At 41.8% G+C, this 20779-nt stretch overlaps 1 protein-coding gene across 1 annotated transcript; it reads left to right on the forward strand.

Annotated features, from left to right (window-relative positions):
* Positions 1 to 13846: 13846 nt before the first annotated feature.
* On the forward strand, positions 13847 to 16863 carry LOC124256666 (mitochondrial ubiquitin ligase activator of NFKB 1-like). The gene is made up of 3 exons (XM_046690642.1): positions 13847 to 14027; positions 14907 to 15100; positions 15419 to 16863. Exons 1-3 carry the CDS (start codon positions 13911 to 13913, stop codon positions 16134 to 16136), a joined length of 1029 nt encoding a protein of 342 aa, XP_046546598.1. The 5' UTR covers positions 13847 to 13910; the 3' UTR covers positions 16137 to 16863.
* Positions 16864 to 20779: the final 3916 nt, after the last annotated feature.

Raw genomic sequence — 20779 nt, forward strand, 5'->3', positions numbered from 1 at the left:
CTAGAGCGTCTAGATCCCATGCAAGGGTGTCCGGAATTGGAGACACGAACCTTGGGAGCTGCTTGTTGAATCGTGTGGCAAACAGGTCTTCTAGGGGTGGTGATAGTAGGTAGATTATCGTCTGAAAGACCTGTGGATGTAATTTCCACTTGGTCGGCGACGGCCGGTTTGAGCGGACAGGGCATCGGTGATCACATTTTTTTGCTCCTGGAATGTGTCTTGCTCGGGCGACGATGTTGAGAGTGTCTATGAAGTGAAAGAACCTCATTGCCCATTGGAGAAGATTCGCCGATCCTGTCGATCCCAGGTGATTGATATTCCACACTACTGTCGAGTTGTCCGACTGAATGAGAACTGACTGGAGAACCGTAGTTCAACTGCAAGTATACTAGCCACATAAAGAAACTGCGCATTGTCAAAATATTATCCCAGTTGATAAGTACGATAACAATGTCAAAGGTACATATAAACTTTAATGGAGGGATCATGAGACAATAACAAGTCGGGAGAATTTCAATTGAAAAGTCAATCACAATGACGTCACGAGTCCACAAGCGGGACAGGGGTCAAACGACCATGTCACAAGCTCAATAACGGGTATGTCCACCATCGGCATTGAGAACAGCAGTGCATCGACGACGCATAGAGCCTATCAAACGTGCAAGGAAGGCTTGTGGGATGTCACGTCAGATTCTCTCAAGTTCTGTTGCAAGGTCAAGGACGTTATCTGGCGGATGAGGAAGACGGCGTAGACGTCGATCCATCTCGTCCCAAACATGCTCTATCGGGGAGAGATCCGGTGAATTTGCAGGCCAAGGCAGTAAGTCAACGTTGTGGTGTTGCAAGAAATCCATAGCAACCCTTGCCGTATGAGGGCGGGCATTGTCCTGTTGGAATGTTAACCCAGGGCCATGACGTTGCAGAAAAGGAATTGCCACAGGTCGAAGAATCTGATCCATGTAGCCCACACCAGTTAAGTTGCCCTGCACAATCACCAAAGGAGTTCTTTGGCGTGCTGTTATTCCACCCAAAATCATCACGGAACCACCACCAAAGCGATTCCTCTCCAAGACACAGGCCTGTGCATAACGTTCTCCCACGCGTTTAAAGGCACGTTGACGTCCATCACTATGGGAAATGTTAAACCTGGACTCATCTGTAAAAGCAACGTTTCTCCACCAAAAGAAGGGTCTGCGGACATGATTTCGGCACCACATTCGGCGAGCTTGTCGATGACGTTGTGTCAGGATAGGCCGTATGGCGGGACGTCGTGGTCTGATCCCGTGATGACGTAAACGTTGTCGAACTGTGTTGGGGTGGATACGGCGAAGTCCTTTGATGGTTCGGGCAGTCATCACTGCAGTCTGAAACCTGTGGCGAAGATGGGTCACCCTTATCCATCTGTCCTGTCTTGGCGTTGTTACACGTGGACGTCCAGAACGTGGCCGATCGATGACGTCATTTGTGTTCTGGTAGCGTCTCAACAGTGCAGAAATGGTGTTCCGGTGGCAGTGGAAATGTGCAGCCACTTGTCGTTGAGACATTCCCTCACGGACCATCCCAATGGCCTCATGACGTTGTGCAGACGTGAGCCTTGGCATGCTATGCGTTTCAATAGCCGTTTAATTTTTTGAACGATCGCAAGGGCAGGGCTTGAGCTTTCCAAAGTGACAGTATTGTGTGGCATTCATTTGCTCTGTTTCTCTTTCCCGGAATACATGTGCAGCAACGTATTGCACGTCTCAAGGACGAACCCACTGACGTCACGGAACGTGGCACGTGCATGCATGTTGGATACATGTCACTGATCTCTGAGTTTAAATCCTTATGTGTCTACACAGGTTTGATAAATTTAGATATTAAATTTTTGTATGCACAGTTTCTTTATGTGCCTAGTATATATGATATTACAAATATGGACTACAAATTGTAATCAACTGTCCTGTGAGATTACTTCACATTATTTTTGTCTGAAGAAATTGTCTTATAGTATTCAACAGACAGTCAGCAAGTTGGTTTACTAGTGGAGATATGTACAGAAATATGTACAATGTTTAGATATCTGGATATAAAAATATAAACATGATAATACATAGGTATGCTTGGTAACCATGTAAAATATTGACTACAAGTGAGAACCACTGTAGGTGACCTGTGTACAATACAATCATAGGGGTTCGATAAATCGAAAAAAAGAAGTCCTTCACCGCTTTCGTTCAAATTTGAAATGTATCTTAATTGTAACATATAGAAGAGATAATTGATTGCAAAAGTTTTTAAGTTTTAAAAACCTAGTGATTCAAACCCCTGTGAATACAATCCCCTTGAATATGGAATACGATTCATATATGTGATGATAGTAATATTGGAAGCATGGTGTCCTTTAGGTATCTCTAACCTTATACTAACTAATTAAGGAAATCAATCATTCACATGATTAATTTAACATGAAGACATATTAAGATCACTCACAGTCATGGTAGTAGGTGAGATAGGTAATGAAGTTTAACAGAAACAAGTACAAGTGTTTGCCACTACTATGGCAATGTCCCCGCCGCTAAAGAAGAATGAAATATTTACAACATTTTTACTCCTTTTATATTTTTGGTCACATACAAGATGCCTGAAGTGACTGGTGTCTGCAAAATCACCCAATGTAGACTGTCGACATAATTGAAGACATTGGGTCCAATGTTTTATGAGATTTTATTGGATGCAATGTTTACCTAAGTTTGAAAAGTGGTCAATGTAAGATTACGGGCACCCATATCAACCAGTGTCTGCGCAATCACCCAATGTAGGCTGTCACCAAATTTGAATGTTTTGGGGACAAGAGTGCATGAGATATGCATTAACAAGAGTTTAAAAAAAGTGGTCAAAGTGTCGTGGTTACCGTGAAGATAAGGTCAACGTCTCCCAAATCGACTAGTGTCTGTGTAATCCACCAATGTAGGCTGTCACCAAATTTGAAGGTATTTGGTAAAACAGCTCATGAGATATCACGTTAACAAGAGTTTGAAAAGTGGTCAAAGTTTTGTTGGGGCGGTGGGGTAATCTAGTGGTTAAAGCGTTGGCTCGTCACGCCGAAGACCCGGGTTCGAATCCCCACATGGGTACAATGGGTGAAGCCCATTTCTGGTGTCCCCTGCCGTGATATTGCTGGAATATTGCTAAAAGCGGCGTAAAACCAAACTCACTCAGTCAGTCAGTCAAAGTTTTGTGGTAACCGGAAGATAAGGACAAGGTAACCCATATCGACTTGTGTCACTTTGTCCGGAGTCTTATTGACTAACTCAGCTCAGGTTATACATTCCTTTTTGTTAGGTAGGTTGTTAATTTGATGATACACTGAGGGATTGCCCTTTAATCCAACCTTTTTGCCTATAGTGCACGAAATATTGGTTAAACCTATGTGTCAGGACAATATCTGCCCCTTCATTCAGCATGAACCTCACACATTCCACTACAGATCGTACTGTTGATTGGAGTCCCTCTCAAGTTTGATGACTAAGCATCATACATGATCTTTGTCCCTTTGTAAAGTCTCCAGGACGATTGGTCACACTTACTCTCCATGCCTGTTTCGTTGCATTCTTTCTCCATGCACTTAATAACATTGTATGCCACTTTTCGGGTCTGAGAATGTATTATCTGACCGTGCTTATCCAACTTTGACATGTTTCATTATCTCGAAATATTATATATCCGAATATTACCGACTTGCTACACCGACCATGTGAGTCTTATGAGCAAGGCCTGTGCAGCTACGCACGGAATCAATTTCATTGTCATGCACTGCCTACATCTGCTCTACCTTTCACAAACCAAATGGGTTTGCTCATTGCCGTGCACCGCCTACTTCTCGTAAACGCGTTCTCTGCGCCTGTCCAACTCATCCTTGTTTGCCAGTAGGTTATTTGGTGTTTTGTCTTAGTCTGTATGTCCAATAAGTTCATCTGAAGCATTGTCATGAGCAAAACCTCCTTTGACCTTGATCTCATCTTGTAATAGACCAACAAATGCTGTATATTGTAACCAGCCATTTTGGAGATGAGATGTCTTGTCTCTTCAGGACTGAGTGCAAGTTGATTTGGTAGCACATGAGAGTAGTCAAAGATAGTTCTATTTGATGGAATGGTTATACATCCAGAATCTCTTAAGGCTTCATATGTCTTACAACTCTTACGTTGTAAATACAGGCTCCATTTTACAATCATGGGATGCCATCTCTTGCCCTTCTTATCCTTGAGTTGATTGTATCTCAGCTGCTCATCCCAAAACAGGCGGTGGAGAGAGTAATTTTTGTCAATTTCTTTTGTGTGACTTTCAACTAGTTGTACAAGTTCCTTACCGGTGGATTCATTGACTATTTGACCATTAGTAGCAATCTGATGTTGGATTTGCCTTCTCAGTTTCAGTCATTTACACTCTTCCTTAAAGCCGCAAACTTTTGTTGTGTCCGCTCTTGAGAAGTTCCAGTGACGAACCTGTCAACATCTTCATCGGGATGCTACATATATGGGCTGTCTAGTATGACATAGAACTCATTGGCTGTAGCTCCATCTGAACCTGTCAACATCTTCATCGGGATGCTACATATATGGGCTGTCTAGTATGACATAGAACTCATTGGCTGTAGCTCCATCTGAACCTGTCAACATCTTCATCGGGATGCTACATATATGGGCTGTCTAGTATGACATAGAACTCATTGGCTGTAGCTCCACCTGAATCTGTCAACATCTTCATCGGGATGCTACATGTATGGGCTGTCTAGTATGACATAGAACTCATTGGCTGTAGCTCCATCTGAACCTGTCAACATCTTCATCGGGATGCTACATATATGGGCTGTCTAGTATGACATAGAACTCATTGGCTGTAGCTCCATCTGAACCTGTCAACATCTTCATCGGGATGCTACATATATGGGCTGTCTAGTATGACATAGAACTCATTGGCTGTAGCTCCATCTGAACCTGTCAACATCTTCATCGGGATGCTACATGTATGGGCTGTCTAGTATGACATAGAACTCATTGCCTGTAGCTCCACCTGAATCTGTCAACATCTTCATCGGGATGCTACATATATGGGCTGTCTAGTATGACATAGAACTCATTGGCTGTAGCTCCATCTGAACCTGTCAACATCTTCATCGGGATGCTACATATATGGGCTGTCTAGTATGACATAGAACTCATTGGCTGTAGCTCCATCTGAACCTGTCAACATCTTCATCGGGATGCTACATATATGGGCTGTCTAGTATGACACAGAACCCATTGGCTGTAGCTCCATCTGAACCTGTCAACATCTTCATCGGGATGCTACATATATGGGCTGTCTAGTATGACATAGAACTCATTGGCTGTAGCTCCATCTGAACCTGTCAACATCTTCATCGGGATGCTACATATATGGCCTGTCTAGTATGACATAGAACTCATTGGCTGTAGCTCCATCTGAACCTGTCAACATCTTCATCGGGATGCTACATATATGGCCTGTCTAGTATGACATAGAACTCATTGGCTGTAGCTCCATCTGAACCTGTCAACATCTTCATCGGGATGCTACATGTATGGGCTGTCTAGTATGACATAGAACTCATTGGCTGTAGCTCCATCTGAATCTGTCTGCTCTGACTCTTGCGGGGCAGTGGGGTAGCCTAATGGTTAAAGCGTTGGCTCGTCACGCCGAAGACCCGGGTTCGAATCCCCACATGGGTACAATGTGTGAAGCCCATTTCTGGTGTCCCCCGCCGTGATGTTGCTGGAATATTGCTAAAAGCGGCGTAAAACCAAACTCAGTCAGTCAGTCAGTCTGACGCTTGCTCGCCTTCAGATTGGCTGTGTGTATTGAAGAATCTCGGCATTGCTGTCGACCAGTCCTGATGATCATTGTAATCTCTGGACCTGCAAGAAACCAGTTTAATTTCAATAACAGTGTTATAAGTGACCATTGAATCGGTTTCATAATTACTTTAGCTCATCAGTATGACTATAATCTGTTTGCAGTGCAGTGAAAACGTACCGATGAATTTCACTTTAAACAAAAAAGTAAATCGAATAAAGTGACATTAAGATGGCGAATCCTCATAATTTTACCTTGCCAATTGAACATGTAAATCTCAGAATTTTATTCTACTTTGGCTAAAAGTTGTTTCAAATCGCTATTATTGGCTTGTATTAGAAGGGGGAAAGTGCAGTAGCTGGAACAGTCTCTGTTTTTCGTGTAATGTGCATAACTCATAAAAATAGCAATTTGAATCTATGATCGTTTGTTAAACAACATTTATCCTAATGTTTTCCAAATGTCTGTTCCTGAAGAACTTGAACTGAAAGTTGTCAAAGTCAGTTGTAAAATATAAACCACACTTGAGATCTCAATGTGTGACTTGTTTCCAGACGGTACAGGCTTTGCTGTAAGGAGCATGTTGCAAATCTGTAAAGCACTTAATCCAAAATAACTACAGCCTGATGTAAATCTGACCTCTTATATGCTTCGCAATGGGTAGCAAACTGAAAACGTGTATACATTTCTTTTAGATTTCATTTTTGAAAATCCTACCGACCACAATGTTTACAGAAATACTTTAAAAAAAAATAGACCTTCAATTTTATTTGTATTTTTATTTCGACCACCGAACCTAGGTTTAGGGGGAAAACAATCTGTAAACCGTCTAATTTACACAAACTGTATATATTTGCATTATAATGACCAGGGTTTCAATTAGCAGTTTGTTAGGTGCACTGGTGCAACTAAATATTAGAAAGCACAATAGTGTATTAGCTTTCATCAGGTGCAAGTCAGTTTTATAGAAATATATCCAGCATTATAAACTGAACAAGCCATCCCAATCAATAATTTGTAAATATCTTTCAATGCTTACTGCAATTAAAGCAGTACAACTGGAATCTTAGTGGAACAATATGTTTTTATCTCAGCTTGCACCTGGTGCAAGTAGGTTAATCCAAACCAATTTTAACAGACCCCCCCTGCTGGAATCTTGGCAGTTTTAAAAAGAGAAGAATTTTCCCTATTTCTTTTAACCGACTCAGTATTTTCCAAAATTGTTGATACGAAGCCAACAGAAATAGAAATCATTGCAGCTTCTATGCCGAGTAAGGCATTAAGTGGTGTTTCAATTTGTAAAACAGACATATTCTTAAGTAATGGTACACAGTTACTAAGCGGTAAAGATGTACTAAGTAATTTGATGTCTTCACTTTCTTATTTACTTCCCTCCGAACCTAAAACATTCTATGAAACAAGGTATTAATTTGGTGTCGCCTTAAAGACACATTGGCACACCCCAAAAATGAATAATTAATTTCTCACATTAATACAACCTTATCAGCATTTAAGCCCTGATCCCATATAATTTATTCTGAAAATATATACGCATTATTATATAACTGCTAATCAAACAGTTCGAATGAATTAATGCAACGTTGCATTAAATAATGCACAATCTAGGATATCGGCAAAATCTTAAACTTTGCAGCACAATCTAGAAACCCCGAAACGGCAGCACCGATGACTTTTCCAATGACACTTCCCACTTTTACCAATCATCTTTACTTAAAAATGGACGATTTCCTCATATATATGTTAACAGTAAAGTGATTCAGTGAATAGACTGCACCTGCAGTAATTCACACTTGGGCCGTTTTGTGCATGAGCTAGTGTGGCAATTTGCCATAGTTGGTGATATCCGGTTGTGATTCCTGTCGAATCGAACTTTCAATCAACGATTTCACGCAAGTCGTATGGAATAAATCATATCTTTTTGTATTATTAGAAAGCTGAAGTGAGAGCATATGACATACTGTTGACAAAACAATGTCCAAAAAAATGTTCAAAAAGTCCTTAAAATGTGCATTTAACATGGCTTAAAACACAGCTTGAGTACTTATCCTAGATCAACATTTTGATGTAGACAGTAATTGTCCATGAAGCAATCAGCTTCTTACTTTTTTCTCTCTTTGGTTTTCGACCAGTCTTCTTTCTGACTTTCCTTGGCATCTGTAAGCAGAAACAGACTGATATATTGTTCATGTTTTGTAACATTAATGAACTTAACATGTAATACTCTTCGTTTGAAACGTGGCGAGGTAGTTAATGATGGATCGGTCAAGTTACAGTGGGGAGGAGTTATTGAGCATCTTGTGGAAGATCAGGCCTACACCTATCTTGGAATGCAAGTTCGAGACAAGCTAAAGAGTGCCCTGATTCAAGACAAACTTGGGGCCGAGTACAAATCTCGCTTAAAGAAAATCTGGAGCTCAGAGCTAAATGCTCGAAACAAGGTGAAAGCCAATACTTTTGCGGTGCCAGTCCTTTCCTATTCCTTTGGAGTAGTTGATTGGACAAAACAAGACATCCAGAGTCATGACCGCCTGACCAGAAGGATCATGTCTGATAACAGAGCCCACCACCCTCGTTCCTCTCTTAACCGTTTATATATGCTAATCAATTCTGGAGGTCGGGGTTTGATTAATGTGGAGGCTCTTCATGATAGAATTTTATTGTGTACTTTTGCACATATCTATTTATCGGATGATCCTCTGGTGATGCATGTGAAGACTCATGATGAAAGCAAGGAATTCCACAGCTATTTTAAGCGTGCCAAGGTTGTTGGACAGAATCTGAAATTTGAGGTTGACTTTGCTGATGGCGATGTACTGCTGGACGGTACAGCGTATGGAGTAAACCAGGTGAAGTCCTTCACCAAGTCTGCCCAGAGTCGGTCTTTTGTGGAGAAGCTTTCTGAGAAGCCATTACATTGTGTGTACATGCAGTGTGTTGAACAGAATAGCAATCCCACCGACTCCTTCGCCTGGATGAAGTCGGCTGGTCTCAAATGTGAAACTGGGGGCTTTCTTTTTGCTGCTCAGGACCAGTCACTTCCAACTCGTAATCGCCAAAATGTGATTCTTAAAGAAAATATCAATATGAAATGTCGATTATGCAATGAATTTACAGAGACTGTCCAACACCTTGTCAGTGGATGCTCTTCTTTGGCACAAACAGCATATCTTAAACGACATGATGGCATGGGTCGTTGCTTTTACTACTGTCTCCGCCATGCCTGTGGCTTTGACTCCGAGGTCCATCCATGGTACGACCCTGAACATGTCCAGGGCGTCATGGAAAATGATGCTTTCGAACTTCTTTGGAATAGGCCCATATACAGCCTCAGAAGAATTCCTGCCAACAAACCTGATCTTGTCCTTTTTGATAAAGCCAATGAATTTATTTATGTCATTCAATTTTCTGTCCCTTTTGACAGCAATGTGATTGGCATGATTCAGGAAAAGCATGATAAATATGCGGATCTCGCCTTTGAAATGTCTCGCTTGCATCCCAAGGACACTGTCGTTAGGCTCCCATTGTTCTCAGTGCCCTTGGTTTGGTACCTCCTGAACTCTTGGCGCAGATCAGGATAGTGCCCGGGTTCTTCACCGGGAGCACAGCCCTTCTGACACTCTGGGTAATGCAGAAGGCTGCAGTGTTGGGGAGCCTTCATATTCTCCGGAAAGTTCTTGGTGGGTTCGACTAGGCAGCGTATCCTGGGAGAAGTCCCATTCGCTCTCTGGGCTGCGTGTAGAGGGGGCAAGGCCCCTGAGCTGATGATGAGCCTTACCAGGCTGACTGTGCCAGGATCACCCGAACCCCCTCTGCTGCATACTATCTTTAATCTGTAAAACATAATAAATGCATATTTATAATATGCCCTTTCCACACCCTAAGGCATGCTCAAAGCGCTACAGAATACTTACACTGGAGTATTTACAGATGAAGTTATACATAATATACTGAGAAAAGTTGGGTTTTAAGTCTGGACTTCAAAATGTCAATTGTGTCAGAGCTTTTAATGGCACATGGGAGAGAGTTCCAAAGCACAGGTGCAGAGTAAAACAATGATCGGTGTCCAAAGGATTTCAGTTCGTAGGATGGGATGATTTTGTGTGTTTGAGCCCAAGTTGCGTGCGGGGACATACGGATGTAGGAGTTCAGACAAGTAGGAGGGAGCCAAACCATGGAGGCACTTGTATGTCAGACAGAGGATCTTAAAGTCAATTCTGGCCCTAACTGGTAGCCAATGCAGTTCTTTCAACATCGGTGTTATATGGGAACGTTTAGAAGTCTTGCTGATGATGCGGGCAGAAGTGTTTTGGATCTTCTGAAGCTTATCAAGGAGTTTAGAACTGAGGCCTGAAAGGATGCTGTTACAGTAGTCAAGCGTAGATGTAACAAGAGCTCGAACAAGGGCTTGAGTTGCAGCAGTTGTCAGTTATTGCCGAATGTTACCAATGGATCTTAGGTGAAAGTAGCAGGTCCTGCTCAGACGGTTAACATGAGCATCCAGAGTCAAGGAAGAGTCAATGTGGACACCCCAATCCTTAACAACATCAGAGAAACTGACGTCTGCGTCTGCGACTGTAAGGAAGTCAGTTTTGACCTTGCTAAGTTGTTGCTTTGTACCAATGAGAACTGCTTCTGTTTTTGCGTCATTAAGTTTAAGCATGTTTCCTGTCATCCAGCACTTGATGTCCTGCGTACATTCAGCGATGCACTGAAGAGACGTGGAGGGATCTGACAGATGAAATGCTTTCAGGAGCTGGGTGTCAGCGTAGGCATGGTGAGAAACTGTGTGGTTTGTAGTAATCCTTTCGACATATCTGGTATATAACACAAACAGGACTGGACCAAGGACTGATCCCTGTGGCACCCCACATGTGATTACAGTGCCTTTTGATCTCTCAGTGCCAACGACAACAGATTGCTGTCGGTCAGATAGATAAGACATCACCCATTGAAGGGCATGACCTTCAAATCCGTACTGTTGTGTGAACCTGGACAAGAGTCTATGGTGATCGATTGTGTCGAAGGCTGCAGAGAGGTCCAACAACACTAGAGCAGCAATCCACCCATCATCGACAGCACAACGAAGCTCATTCGTCACTTGCAGTAAGACAGTCTCCGTACTATAGTATTGCCGATACTGGAATTCAGTCTGACATGCACAGCCTTCTCAATTATCTTGGAAATGAAGGATAAATTTGAGACAGGTCGAAAGTTCTGAAGATTCTGATAGTCAAGATCAGGTTTCTTTAGCAGAGGTTTGACTACAGCATGCTTGAATCTGTTTGGAAATACACTACTCTCCAAACTTGAGTTGACAATTTTGGTAATGCTTGGCAGCAACAAGTCAAGATATTGAAACAGAAGTTTAGTTGGTATGGGGTCGGAGTCGCAGGTGGTAGGCTTTGAAGAGCGGATAATTGATTCAATGTCCTTGGGGGTGAAGGGCGCAAACTGTGATAGTGGATCGCCTGTGAAGAGAGGTTCACTGAAACACCTATCAACTTCGTTGGCTGAAAGTCCTTGTCGAATGGTATCAATCTTTGAAATGAAGAATGAGTTGAAGGAATCTGCGAGTCCCATGTAACTTTGTCTGGGAGGTACGCTATCCCCATCACATGCGATGGCGAGAAAACTGGAGAGGCGAGTAGAGCTTTGAAAGCTAAGAGGGCACCAAGGAAGAAGTCAAGATCTCCTCGTGCTTCCCTCAATGACAAAAACATGTCTTAAGACACTGCTTTGTTCTGTGACTTTCTGTTGTGACTAGTAAGCACTGTGGTGACAAAGTTTATCCAATATGATATGTATGTCATGTGTATCATCGTAACAAATTAACACAAATAGAAGTGTTAAAAGTGTTATACGTTGTGCAAATGTTCATAATTCTTGATATTTCAAAGAAATATGATCATGATATGATTACTAATACAAACAGCTTTCTTATATTTGAAAATGTTCCGGACTCCACCAAAAAAGTTGTTTAAGAAACTATCATCATTGAAAACGCAAAAGTTGTTATCTGTCGCGGCGGGGTGAAACCGCAGAAACGGAACAGCCACTATCTCGTCGTGCACGGGATACACATGCCTGATGAAAAATGAACTTGAATGCTGGCGTGAAACAGTTGATGATTAAAGTGTACGATTTTTTCCGTGCTGAAGCCGAAAGGGGCAAACCATTTTATGCCATTAATAAATTCCGTAAGCGGGCAGCAAAAGCTTTAGGAGTATCAGCAAGGGTACTGACAAATGTTCTGGAACACAAACATTGTGAGGGTGATGCGAAGCAGGTAGGGGGTCGTGTCAAAATCACACGAATTAAAACATTTGGACTACTTCCAAAAGAACCTTGTAAGGCAGTCTATCAACAAGCTCTATTCTGAAAACAAATACATGTCGCTGAAAATTATAAAAAAGCATTTGAAGCAAGAACACAACCTCAGAGTATCAAAGTACACACTCTGGCGACTCTTACACTCTTTCGGGTAGGCCCTATCGTTATAAGAAAATTTCGGGGGAGAATAGGTCAGTACTCTGTAAACGCCCTGATATCGTTCGCTTGAGAAATAATTGTCTCAGGTTTATAAAAAAGAAGCGCGAGGAAGGATTCGAGCCAGTGTACTTGGACGAGACCTGGGTCAATACCTCGCACACTGCCAGCAGTCAGTGGGTACCCGATGGGGGTGATAAGGGGTCGCGTAGAAAGCTGCCTCTAGGGAAAGGAGAGAGACTAATCATTCTCCATGCTGGTTGCTCCAGCAAAGGCTTTCTCCCAGGCTGCGACTTGGTATTCAGGGCAAAGTCCACAGATAACAGAGACTACCATTCCGAGATGAATGGTGCGGTTTTCCTCGATTGGGTTAAAAACAAGTTGGTACCAGCTCTACCAGAGAAGTCTTTTATCGTAATGGACAATGCCCCATACCACAGCGTGCAGGACCCCGACAGTAAAGCCCCGACATCGAACAGTCGAAAAGGTGATATGATATCATGGCTCGACAAATTTCAGATGGCACGGCCTTCAAAGGCAACGAAGCCTCAGCTATATGAGATCATAAAAACTCACAAAGGTGAATGTTTCTACAAAGTTGACAGTTACATAAAAAGTAAGGGTCATAATATTCTGCGACTTCCACCCTATCACTGTGACCTTAACCCCATTGAAATGATATGGGGAATTGTCAAAGGAGATGTTGCCAGATCAAACACAACTTTTAGATTACGTGACGTAGAGGTTTTGGTTAAGGAATCCCTTAACAAAATCACGACTGAAACTTGGCAAAACTGTGTCAACAAGGTAGCTAACGTCATTGAACAAGGTTACTGGTCTCGGGATGGCTTACAACTGGCAACTGTGGCACCACTTGTCATCCCTTAGTCGTGATTATGACACTACGACGGACGAGGAACCGACAGGTCTCCCGGAATAGATTTTGAGATGTCCCCTGCCATGACTGGCTGTTCCGTTTCTGCGGTTTCACCCCGCCGCGACAGATAACAACGTTTGCGTTTTCAATGATGATAGTTTCTAAAAAAAACTTTTTTGGTGGAGTCCGGAAAATTTTCAAATATAAGAAAGCTGTTGGGTATTTGTAAATGATAAACATATGTACTGTTTTTATTTCTGTGGCAATTTTGTACAATGATCAAATTTGCAATTCATCGGTCCGTGTCTGACTCTACTTAGTAATTGCATACTTGGGTCACCCCCTGTCATTTTCATCCTTGAAGGAATCATAGACCTTGTAAATTATAGACTTTCATTTTCTCTCACATTGTCAATCAGCAGTAATCACGCGTCTCTGACGTCACTAATGCACGTGCATCTCGCTTTTCGCGCTGTTCCTTTGTAATCCAGGGGAAGAGTGGGTCATTTCAAATCGCATTTCGCGCTGTTCCTTTGTAATCCATGTTGTGTTTCGTTGTGGCCGTTTTGACTTTGATTGTTATTTCCGTTTTGACATACTGCCGGTTTGAGTCAATCCCACCATTACTTCCGGACCGGCTGGTCGACGACGAGTGGTGTCAACAGATATCATGCCTTTGGACATTCCTGAGAAAATAGCGGCCTTCACCCTAGGCGTCACTGGACTACTGACCACTCTCTTCTATAGACTGTACTCTAGCCGCGAACGAACTGCTGACAGAGTTCGGGTAAGAAGCAGTGACTCTGTCATCGGACGACATTGACAACGTCCCCTGTAGGAGCAGAAACGAAAGTAGTGATCAGATACACATTCCTACTAGTGTTGGGAATTGGTTCAAATCTCATAATTGATGACTGGTTCATTACTACCGATCAATCATCGAACATAATTGGTTAGCGACATTTATGAAATTTGTTAATGCACATAAAAATAAGGAAGAAAACATGTAGATCTAGGTTTTTTTAGGGTTTGTTTGGCAAAATTTCACATCTTTAAAGGATGACTAGTATGTTGGGAACATAAATTTCTTGGAATCTTTAAGATAAATTCAATCAAGACTTGAAACGAGCTTGCAGTGCTTATGAAATGTAACAGACAAAACCAACCATGTGAAAAATATTGTTAATGAAAACAAGTGTTCCAGAATTGTTTGTGTTCGATTATGAGAAATTATGATCGATTGCTTGGTCATTAAGTCACTACGACCAATCTTTGATTATTTCAATTAATCGGACCACCACTAATCCCTACTAGCACTAAATATGTACCAATGTCAAAAGACTGGACAGAAATAATCAGAGGCAAACCCTACTGCACTACTTTACTTTTGTGACTCTTATGGCAAGAATGCAGTTTACCTGCTGTATTCTGATGGCTTGCCCCTCAGATATCCCATCAGTCTTAATTGTGTTGGGGTACCACTTGCCGATCAAACACCCTTGATGCTAATGCAGTTTAATTAAGCACCACTTGACTATCAAACACCCCTTCATGATCCCTATAGTTAAGGCAACACTTGCCATCCTGTCTGTTCTGGTATAAAGGCATGCCAGCTTCCCCCGCTTGAACATCTAATCATGATTCAAGATGACATTCTTCTGTTTAGAATGCTCGGAATGTTCAGCTGAAGGAGCTGCATGAAGTTTTGCGTGAGAATGACAACCGACTGGCTTATGTGACTGTGGAAGGCATCGTGGTGCCGTACTACCAGGAGCTGCAGAGTACCCACTGCGACATGAAGGGAGTCATCCAGCACATACAGAAAGTAGAGCACAAGTCCAAGAGGGTGCAGGGATATTGGTGAGAAGTTCAGTGTTGTGCAGGGATGTTGGTGAGATCTTCAGTGTTGTGCAGGGATATTGGTGAGAAGTTCAGTGTTGTGCAGGGATATTGGTGAGAAGTTCAGTGTTGTGCAGGGATGTTGGTGAGAAGTTATAGGTTTTGTAGAGATATTGGTGAGAAGGTCAAGTTTGTATTGAGATGTTGGCAAGAAGTTTAAGGTTGTGTAGAAACATTGGTGTTAATGGCCTGTGATGAGCAACTGTATGTTGTTGAGTTTTCCTAGTAAACATTCTCAACTCTATCTGTTACAGCAACAGTCATGTTCCTATCTTGCAGGTCCGACGCCAAGAAGATCATGCAGGACACACTGGAAGCTGTTCCCTTCAAGTTGGTGGAGCCGCCAGAGGGCAAACAGGAAGTGTACGTGAACGAGGCCCTCAGCGCTGACCTCCTTCAAGATGAACTCACTGTCACTTTTGACCATTTCGAGCCAGGCAAATCCTCCCTACTCCAAAGTGGCATTGACCGAATCTTTGGCGAGGTTTCAAAGGGTATCCAGGACACGGAGAAGATGTTGCTGGTTGGCACGAACCTGCGGGGCATCGGGGAAGTCTGTCTGGAGGATGGGAAGGCCATGATTGGACCACCAAGTGATGGCTCCAGGTTCATACTGACCAAGTTAAGTAAAGCAACAGTAGTCCGCAAGTTTGAGTCTCAGGCGTATGTGTACAAGTGTTTGACCGTTGTGTTGGGAGCGGTCAGTTCGGGGCTGTTGCTTTACATCTTGTGGAAGTTCTACAGAAAGTGGAGAGACATACGTCAACAGCAGGCTGAGTTCGCCCTGATACGAGCGACTAATGAACTCGGTGACTCTGATAACTCGGACTCTGATCAGCAGTGTGTGGTGTGTCTGGCCAAGAGGAGGAGTGTCATCATCATGGACTGTAGGCATGTGTGTGTGTGTTCAGACTGTGCAGAGCGACTCCCGTCACCGAAGAAGTGTCCCGTGTGCAGGTGCTACGTTCAACAGTTTCTCCCCCTGTATAATGCATAAACAGAAACTATTTAACAACCTGATACGTGGAGAGCATACTTCAGTGTGGTGACAATCAGATGCATATATTATATAGTTAGTCGGCAATGGTAGGGCGGTCAATAGTTGAACAAGTTCCATCCTGCAGCGTTCAATATTCACGAATTCCAACTGACAAAGATGATATGAGAAACATTTTGATGTTCCAGCGTTCAAATACTACAGCAGACCCCAGGGACTTGAGGTCATCTTTGCTCCCAGACAGATTAATGTTCCCCAGAAGGGTAGAATGATTGTGGGAAGTATGTTTGCTTGTGTGCATTTTATTTGTTCTTCATGGTGATTGGTCATTTGAAGACATATGATGTCAGGGGTGCTCAATGTCATCTAAGTTTGTTGTGCAGAATGGCATGCCTTGACTACATTAGAAACCAATTCAAAACTTGGACTTACATATCATCAGTCACATGACTCCTGGAAGCTTGATAGTTAATCGGTTGGACAGTGGCATGTGAATCAGGATTCACATAATGTGACTTTGTCAGTTTAAGAATTTCAGTCATTCAACGTGTGGTCACAGTATGATACAGACGTGCGGTTGCAGTATGATACGGACGTGTGGTGGCAGTATGATACGGAGGTGTGGTCGCAGTATGATACGGACGTGTGGTGGCAGTATGATACGGACGTGTGGTGGCAGTATGATATGGACGTGTGGTGGCAGTATGATATGGACGTGTGGTGGCAGTATGATGACGGTGGTGGCAGTATGTGGTGGCGTGTGGTATGAAGTATGATACGGACGTGTGGTGGCAGTATGATGCGGACGTGTGGTGGCAGTATGATACGGACGTGTGGTGGCAGTATGATACGGACATGTGGTCGCAGTATGATACGGACGTGTGGTGGCAGTATGACACGGACGTGTGGTGGCAGTATGATACGGACACGGGTCACAGTATGATACGGACGTGTGGTCACAGTATGATACGGACGTGTGGTTGCAGTATGATACGGACGTGTGGTGGCAGTATGATACGGACGTGTGGTTGCAGTATGATACGGACGTGTGGTGGCAGTATGATACGGACGTGTGGTTGCAGTATGATACGGACGTGTGGTCGCAGTATGATACATATCCTGATTGTCACAATTGTTGTAATCAAAACCTTGAAGTTGCATTTGACATCCATGATCATTCAGAGGATGAAGAGTTGGGTGACTTGTTGTACAGATGTATTCCGTTTATGCCTTGACAGAAGGTCTGTGTGTATGTATCAGAATCATCACATCGAACACAATACACATGTGAAATATCTAATGAACCTCTATCAGATAGGGGCTTGAGGGCCTCAAGACATGTAATATATTATATTTTATTAAAACCATACAATATTTTCAACATGACTGACCACATTACAACCCCCCCATTCCCTACCAACACATTCGATGTGGTCTCGCCTTGGGCAAGTGAGTTTATTCAAAATTTCCTCTGTTCACCCAGCAGAAATGGGTGCCCGGGGGGGATAAGGTTATGTGACTATAACCTTCAAGCACCTAACAGGCAGCTTGGGTTATCTGGGGTAATAATGTTCTGTGCAACACATACCTCCCCAATCGTCCATCAACACTCAACCCACACCCACAGAATATAGAAATTGTTGATGTCTGGGGAAGCTTTTTGTTCTTTCTGGGCACTGAATGCCCCAATTTTGTTAATGTTTTGAAATAAAGTGATTGTTATGATATATATATTCCTCCAACATGGAGAACACGAGACGTACATGTCGGAGAAACTGATCTTTGTTATAATGATCTGCCTGTGCAGGTTCGCTGTACTCAGTAAAACAGTTGACAGTTGTTCCTTGTTGAGTTGTCATTGAGTCCATTGAAGTGTGGGGTGTCTGAAGTTGTTGTGTTATTATGTTTGGTATTTTGGCAGTATTACAGAAGAAAACTTCATACTTGCAGTTGATACTGTGTATCGGTGCAGATGCAGCCACAGTTACCAAACAAGCGATGACAGTGTTAGCATCTACCCCAAACTTCTTCGCATCTATTGCAATAAAGAAGTCATTATCCGTAACACTTGTTCTCCTTTGGTATAGAGTCTACCACCTAAAGGCAACAAGAAATAGTTTGAAAGCACTATAGTCACAGCTCAGCAAAATGTAATGATTGTAGAATTTCGCAAAATGTATTTTTGGCCATGCAAACATCTCTGTGAGACTAAGAAATTTCTCCATAAGATGACATCATATTTTGTTCTTATTGTTTGAATTAAAAAAAATTAAATTATTAAATGCATTTTGTGTATCATATCCTCAAAACCAAGGTTTGGGTAACTTTTGACTCTTCAGAAAAATTGAAAATACCAAGCTGAGATTTCCAAAGGTAATCCACCATTTATTTATGGGAAATCTTACCAAACAAAACTAGAAGGAAGAGAGGGTAACCTTTATACCATATGTAATCCGTGTGTGTCAACATAATTCTTATCTGAGGTGCCACAGAGCTGAGCAGAGTTGTCTCCCTTGACAACAGAAACCTATGATCTTGTGTTCCAATCCTGGTGTACCACACTAGTTAAGGGCCGTTCATCATTTATGGCAAGGGGTGGAGGGGGTGATGATGATTTTTGTGGAGAAGCATGAACAATGTGAGTAACCCCCCCCCCCCCTAAAATGTATGTACAAAGTCAGTGACACCCCCCCAGCATGTCGCATGCAAAATAAATTACCCCACTTTCTCCCATATTTTAAGCATCTTTGTGAACAAAAATTGATCCCATCCCCACCCCACCCCCAGAACAAAGGGGTGACCCCCACTTAAAATCATCATCACCCCCATAGCCATAAATTATGAAAAGTCCCTTAGCACCATACCAGACTTTGTTGGTTTCAACAAAATGGTAAACATCTGAGACTTGTTAAACTTCGGGCTTGCCTCCTCGTCAAGCTAACACACCATTATATAACTAAAGTACTGTCGGAAATGCTGGAAAAATGCTTTTTGACTTTTATGTAAAAGTCAGAGGTATTACAGTTACTTAAATAACAAATATCACTTTGAGAAACATCTACCTAATGTAGACCGAGGGAATAAATTTTGAGACATGCCCTAAAATGTGTTTTTACATTGAAAATATCAAAAACTTAGAAAAATAAGGGGTAGTGGAACGTTATTTGATACAAACATTAACTGCCTGTGTTATGTCATCAGCATGCACGGTATCGACAGGTGAAATTGACACCTGAGCACAAGCTCGGGTGAGGGGTCATCTCAATACATCCTTTTCTTCATAATGTTGAATATGTGTAGGTATAGTATATTTATTGGTTATGTAAGGGATCATGTGATATCCACATTTCGCACACCAATAATAATGTGTGTGTGTGTGTGTTTTGAATTAAACATACAAATTATTGTGCATGAGAAAGAATCCCAATACTTGTGTTATGTTATTGATTGATTGTAGAAATGTACGTTTTAATAAATGTTTTGCATGTCATTTGTATATTTCTTTGCAAAAATATGGATGTAATTCGGTCAGTTTAATCTAGTTGTGAAAATTGGTCAAAGATTTAATGAAGTCACTGGTATAGCTTCCCAGTTTTTTTTTAGACTGTCCCTGTCTTGTCTGATTTGTTTACAATATAGTAAACTTGGCAAGACATACCAACAGCTCTACAAGTTCTGTAATAAACCCTTTCTAAACTAATGAAAAGTTTACCTCTGTCTTTCTCAAGCACAAAAAAAAACTAATAAACCTTTGCTACAATCGACTTCAAATCGTTGGCCATAGTGGAGGCTGTGATAAAGATATGCATGCATGACGGGAAACGTATTTATCAAGCCTTAACATTTATATTCATTTTTCTTCAATAAAGAAACGATAATTAAGGCAAATAACACAAACATTCAACATTTTATTTGTTTAAGAAAAACGTTAATTTATATTTTTGCACCACCTGTATTATTAGCATAAATTTAAAGACTATTTCAGATTTCTCATGTTAAACTCTGAAAACATCTTGAGTTGTTGTTTTGGTACCAAATTCTCTCCTGTAAACTGCCCTTTAAATGCATGGAAATGTTAAATCGATTGAAATAAAAATTAGGTACACTATAGGCGAGTTGATATATTGACAACATAGTACATTTATCACCTTTATCAAAGTATTAAGGTTAAAAAGCATTTTTCTAGTATTTCCGACAGTACTTTAGAATATTCTTTCAATTGACATTAAACCTGACTCACTCACACACTCACTACATCGCTGAGAGACAGTTGTGAAATTGGGGGTCTGGTTACCATGGTTTCAACAGAGACCATATGATAGACCTTTGTTTCAAGTATCAGTTTGCAGTACAGTGTGGTGTGAACAATCCCCAGTGAACATCTTCATGTTGCTAGTCTGCCATTTATCATCAGACAATGAAGCCTGCGAACTGATACATGTGAAGCATGGAAAAAGCAGAAACATTTTACATTGTGATTCCTGACTACTGTATTTCTTTCCAATATTTCTGTTGTGACAGTATAAAATATATTTCTGGCTTTATTTTAATTGCTATGGTTGACAACTATTTTTCTGTTTCACTCTATATCGTACACTAACCACACAATTATTGTTTAGTTTAGATTTACCAAAATATTTTTC

Source organism: Haliotis rubra, unplaced genomic scaffold (assembly GCF_003918875.1).
Source record: "Haliotis rubra isolate DU_JTF1 unplaced genomic scaffold, ASM391887v1 Scf634, whole genome shotgun sequence".
NCBI classification, from domain to species: Eukaryota; Metazoa; Mollusca; class Gastropoda; order Lepetellida; family Haliotidae; genus Haliotis; species Haliotis rubra.

Bases quoted from the DNA above. Each gene is read 5' to 3' on its own strand.
- LOC124256666 (XM_046690642.1), top strand. From the start codon at position 13,911: ATGCCTTTGGACATTCCTGAGAAAATAGCGGCCTTCACCCTAGGCGTC. The intron at 14,028-14,906 runs GTAAGAAGCAGT...TCTTCTGTTTAG, and splicing joins GAACTGCTGACAGAGTTCGG to AATGCTCGGAATGTTCAGCT. The intron at 15,101-15,418 runs GTGAGAAGTTCA...CCTATCTTGCAG, and splicing joins AAGAGGGTGCAGGGATATTG to GTCCGACGCCAAGAAGATCA.